Below are 5,642 nucleotides of genomic sequence, written 5' to 3'. Positions count from 1 at the left end.
AATCGTATACTAGTCAAAAGGTACGTCTCCTCATAACCTTATCAACTAGGGTCCATTAGAACAATCATCATACAATATATATCTCATAAATAAGTCACATACTTATTGATACATACCAATGATGATGTTCAAGGACAATACAAATAATTCATGAATACATAAGGAAACAAACATCATCACATTATTTGCCACTAGGAATATTTCCAACAGACCAGAGCCGACAACTTCCCCACAACAAACACTAACGATAAAGTGCCCAAGGGCCAAAGAAAACCCGATCCCAGCTTATCAGCGACGCTTTCGCCAGATCCGCCACCGTCGATTATCAGCCTCCACAACAAGCAAGCAGTGCGTCTAGCAGCCACATGTCGCGGCTTGGAAGTGGTCGTGGCAAGCAACCACACGACATGGTGTAGAACACGCCAGCGGGAAGACACAACCTAAACTCCCGTTAGCGATGGAAAAGGTCAGGGATCAGGCCAGGCCCAAGCACACACGGGGGCCATTCGTTGGGTGTCAATTCATTGGTTTCTTTTAGCTGTGATGATTCGGCTACTAATTCTGTTTTGACGGCACATTGGCGGCGTCCAACATGACATTTCTGGTGTTCTGTTGGTCTTGCTTGGCGTGTGTTGTCTTTTTTTTTTTTTTGAAAGGGTGTCTTGTCATGTTTTTCTTTAACCGGCTTGTATGAGGGTTCCCTCAGCACCTGGTATCAGTCCGCCGTTTGGCTGGATTTAAATAAAGCAGGACGAAAGCCTCTTTCGAGAAATAGGAGCATCAAACCAAATCAATGGGCCTCTAAACATTCTTATGAAAACCATAGATAGCATCTCAGATAAAGTAAATGTTGCTACCCCACAATCTACAGCCCCAGTAACACCAACAATACTTAGATAGCTTTAACCTTTCCCATCCTTGAATATAGTACAACAGTCTCCTGACATTAGATTGGCTGTACAGTCATGTAAGCACCAAGTTCCAGGAGCAATTTGTCGCGGTCAACAATGTTTCGGTTTACATCAAAGGATATGTTCTGTAACCTCTCAAAAATTACACATGACTGCTTGTTGGATCTTGTGTATCCGTGCGGGGCTGCAGAACAAGCAGAGGCAGGCATCACGAAAAGGTTCATGAATGAAATTAGGCCAAAGCAGTAGTCCGCTTCTGGGGTAACACAAACACATTTTGCTTGAACGTAAATGACGATCCAAACAATATATATGTTGAAGGAACTTCAGTCATGAAGGAGAAGGGAAGAGAGACATATGAAGAGACAACATGACATGCATAGCTAATTGACACCAAGAGCAAAATGGTGGGTTCATCTCTAGGAGCTTGGGTAATGGATAGCGAGGGATCTTACAACTAGGACGGCTTTTTCTTGTGCACGGTTTTTCCAATTCGTTTGAAAACTTGATCTCCTTTCTTCATTTCCCTGCACAACAAATATGAGATACAGTGCTGGAAATTTCCCAAGGTATTAACAAAGGGTCCTATACATAAAAGTAAATGCCACAAACCTCTGGTGTAAAAATACTATGAGATAGAACACAGGCAAAAGCAGCATTGTCAAGATGCAGAGAGCCAGGTAGAATCTGTTTGTTTGTTTCTGCACAATGGGGTAAAAGTTAACACTAAGTCGGAAGGTTTCCATTTTTCTGCTTATAAAGACAGAAGCGAATTGTTTTGTTCAAATGCAAATGGATTTTTTTTTCATCGACAAAAAACATGTTCAATGTGTAATGTTATGCTATAGTTTAAGAATCTCAAATTGCAGTGAAAGCAATGTAGATTAAAGACATTCAAAAAATTATACAACATAATAACCTGAAGGTTTATGGCATACGAAAATGAACAATTTTATCTTATGAAAGAAATCTTAAAGCTTAATAACACAACAACAAGCTCTGCATAAAACAACTTTATAAAACGTTATCAGATGATGAAGCTTAATAGAGCTCAAAATTAAGACTCGAAACAAAAAAAAATAGGTTAAAAATAGCTCACCCTGCCACCTTTGGGGAAAGGTTTGGAGCCCCCATTGCAAGTATGAGCATCACAGAATTGGCGCAAGAAAAATTCTGCAAAACAGCTGTATCAGCAAGAAGCCCACCTGGGAGAACTATGAATACAGGATCATTGCATTAAACCAGCACTCACCATGAAGACGGCTGGCAGAATGCCCTTGATTAATAGGAAAGCAACTGTCCGCAAGGTTCTGTTAGCAGAAGTAAAAGGGAGTTCAATATTGCCATTGTAAATACAGCTGTAAATGCTATCTATATAGGCATATATTGCATCTATTATTTTTCAACCAAATACCAACAAAATTAACAAAGCCAAGGAAATATGTGGCAATCTTTTATAGTTCTCATAATATGTCATGATCATCTTCTAGTGTTTACGTTCAGGCAGGTACTACAACCAAATTTTACTAGCTTTTCCATTGGTAAAAAGATGCAACGAGCCTACAAGAGTAGCACAAAACTGACCAAACAAAGATATTTAGGGCAGTTCAAACAAAATAATAAGAACCTCACAAAGATGACGGTTCCTTGCAGCTGCAGCAGCATTGCATTTACTTTTTGGTTTCTTGAACTCCATTGTCAGATCACAGTGAAGTGCTCCACAAAGATCTGCCAAGCATCTTCCTTGAGTCTAAGGAAACAATTCAAGATTTAGCATTTCATGACTCTAAACAATACTCCCTCCGATCCAAAAAAAGTGTCGCAGCTTTGAACTAAGGTTGGTAATTCACCAACATATATCAAACAAGTTAACTTGTTAATATGAGAACATCAAGTGCATGGCCAAGAAATGTCATAGAATTCATCTTATTTGGCATTGCATCTGTTTTTTCGATGAACGAAAACAACAGACGTAAAAAGGGGAACATTATACTTGTGCTGAAAACTGCACAGGCTATATAAAATTGTTACTAAGTAAACATATATGTACCAGATTTACTTGTTTAAGGAATTGATAAATGGGCGCAATGATAATAGAAAGTGAGAACGTACATTATCCAACAAATTATTGTGCCGGTTTGCAAAATGCTGATCGATAAATTTTTCTGCTCGAAATGATTTCTTGCAGAAGCCACAACGCCACTCATTAACATCAAAATGGATCTTATGTTGCTCTTGTTCCCGAAACATGTCGTTTTCAGGACGAAGCCTGCATTTGCTTGGGAGTTCATATTTCTCCTTCTCCACAAAGGGCATCAAGTACTGCATAAAGAGAGTGTTTAACCTGCAATGTCATTATGAATGCACCAATGCAGTGAGCAATCACATTGCATGTCCTACCTCATCAACAGCTTTCCAAGCTGCACGGCTCCTTTCCCTTGAACAATGCACCTCATGTGTGTGTGGCTTTGTTTGATGAAGAATTCTGGCATCAAGTGAAAGCACACAACTCTTCAGTATTGTGTCCCAAGATTCTACATAGAACATTTTAACATCCCACAAGTCGACAAGTCTGTCTATAGTGTTCCTGTGTTAAGATTATGTTATGTGGGAAATTCCTTACCGCTGGCCCACAGGGCCCAGCCAGTAGCAGGAAAAGGATGCAGCAAAGGAGCCATTAGGCCCCTTGCCTTTTGGATCAGAATAAGAGAAGTATCTGGATCATCTAGAGTGGTATAAAGTTAAGTTGGTCAAGTTCGAGTAGTTTCTTGTGTCAAGTTAACAGACCAGTTAGGAGCATATGAGTGTGCTTAGTTTCCATATGTTAGGTATATGTCTTGCATATTACAAGGCTACGAGATCATGTACAAACAAGTTATCAATAGTTTTCCATAAATGATGACATATACCCCTGTTATCTTATGATCTGTGCCAGTTACAGGGCCTCCTCATTGACGTCTGGTCAGCCCTCTGGTGTCTCCTGGCCACGGGTACTCCTCCTTAGAGAAGCTCTAACAGGTTATAGGTAATGACTTACTTAAGAAAGATCCGGGTGAGGACCTTATTTGTATTGCCATGGACACAGAGAGAAAAACATGAGCAACATATCTTGTGTGGCATGCCCGGAATAAAACGTTGTCGTAATTTCACCTGTAGCAACTGGTTTGCAAGCTTAAGTATAGTACCTGGATCCAGATGCTTCATGCAATTCCTAGATCATAAAAAAAAATCCAAATTAGCCAGACCAGGGAAATCGGATATTCACCTTAACATCAAAGACAACTGGTAAGTCTAACAGTAAACGTGTGTCTTTGGGTAGGCTATGGCATGCTTACATCTTTAATATCTGAATATTCGTAAAGATGATGACATCTCCAGACAAAATTTTCAGCAAGTTCGTATACATAGAACCCTAAGGGTGTAACATTCAGTTGAAACTAGCTTTTGCCTTGCATAAGATTTGGACCACCCCTATTGATTTAACAAATTGTCAATTGCAAGCGTTCCACATGTCACAAAGCAAATTCTTCATGCAAAACAAGTTATACAAGCATGTGTTCATTGCGTTGAGCCTCCGAACCCAAAGAGCAGCAAAGATTCTTGCAAGGACCGACATAACAATCACTCGAACGATACAAAGATGGCTTGGACCTTGCTGAGGAGCGTCCAGAACGAACAACATGCCTCACACTAGTGACATGGTCTGTACTCTGTAGTACGAAATACTAGGGTTCGCAGGCCGCACAGAAATACAGAACAAAGCTCTAGATTTCACCCCAAAATTCCTAACTTGCTAAATCTGAGCGGTTTAAAGATTGATTTTACACGAAATAAGTACCCATTTGCATTGTAACAGCTAGCGAAGCAAGAATTGCGCGTACAAATCCAGAATCCAGCAACAGAGGAGAGGGGGTAACAGTGATAGAGATGTACCTGAGGTGATCCGGCCACGAGAAGGCAAGAGGCCGCGAGGAAAGAGGCGAGAAGGGATGAGTGGGGGCGATTAGCCCAGCTCCTCATCCTCGAAGCTCCTAAAATCGTCGGCCCGGATGGATCTGCCCTCCACTCCGCGGCAGTCAAGCAGACGGGCTGAGGAGGAGCTTCGGCGTGTGGAAGGGTTCCGGCGGCGCGGTCTGAGCATCTCCAACCGAGATTGTCTAATTTGACCCTTAGGCCTCGTACAATGAGAGATACTTAGGTGAGGTGTTTAGAGAAATAAATTAGATTTTTCTTAAGTACTGATACTTATTTGTACATGGTAGACGCTTAACTAAACGTCTCTTCTATAAAAATAGATACTGGTGCTTTAGAAAAATTCGATTTATTTTTTTAAGCACATCCCTAAGCATCTCCCATTGTACAAGGCCTTAGAGCATCTTCAATTGAATATGCAAAATTGGAGATGTAAAAATTTACTACATCTTTAAAAAATATTTTTTGCATCTTCAGAAAAAGGCTACCTCCAACAAATAATACAAAACGAAGATGTAAAAATGTAACTCCAATAGGTTATGTAAACTGAAGATGTAAAAAATTCTTCAAATACGACTTCGTTTCAAACATATAATTCAGACATATGTTCTACTAGTTTATTTCAAACATAACTAAACATAGTTCATAATTAAACAAAATTCTAATTTGAAGGATTACTACTAGTTCAAACTACTACTTCCATCAATCTGCTACTCTAATGACTACTACTAGTTCACACTACTACAATTTGAAGATGAA

At 40.0% G+C, this 5,642-nt stretch overlaps 1 protein-coding gene across 1 annotated transcript; it reads right to left on the bottom strand.

The window, feature by feature from the left end:
* Positions 1-782: 782 nt before the first annotated feature.
* LOC119301333 lies at positions 783-5,064 on the bottom strand. Its single transcript, XM_037578289.1, has 10 exons — positions 4,845-5,064; positions 4,097-4,122; positions 3,312-3,396; positions 3,024-3,233; positions 2,539-2,661; positions 2,164-2,221; positions 2,011-2,084; positions 1,524-1,612; positions 1,367-1,438; positions 783-1,095 (listed from the first exon to the last, which is right to left on the bottom strand). Exons 1-9 carry the CDS (start codon positions 4,929-4,931, stop codon positions 1,369-1,371), a joined length of 822 nt encoding a protein of 273 aa, XP_037434186.1. The 5' UTR covers positions 4,932-5,064; the 3' UTR covers positions 783-1,095; positions 1,367-1,368.
* Between the last annotated feature and the right edge of the window lie 578 nt (positions 5,065-5,642).

Source organism: Triticum dicoccoides, chromosome 5A (genome assembly GCF_002162155.2).
Source record: "Triticum dicoccoides isolate Atlit2015 ecotype Zavitan chromosome 5A, WEW_v2.0, whole genome shotgun sequence".
In the NCBI taxonomy this organism is placed as follows: domain Eukaryota; kingdom Viridiplantae; phylum Streptophyta; class Magnoliopsida; order Poales; family Poaceae; genus Triticum; species Triticum dicoccoides.
This window is presented reverse-complemented; position numbering and strand designations above follow the sequence as displayed.

Excerpts from the sequence above, each read along its gene's own strand:
- LOC119301333 (XM_037578289.1), bottom strand. The coding sequence starts at position 4,931 with ATGAGGAGCTGGGCTAATCGCCCCCACTCATCCCTTCTCGCCTCTTTC. Across the intron at positions 2,662-3,023 it reads ACAATAATTTGTTGGATAAT|ACTCAAGGAAGATGCTTGGC; the intron begins GTACGTTCTCAC and ends TTGTTTCCTTAG. Across the intron at positions 2,085-2,163 it reads TTCTGCCAGCCGTCTTCATG|AATTTTTCTTGCGCCAATTC; the intron begins GTGAGTGCTGGT and ends GCTGTTTTGCAG.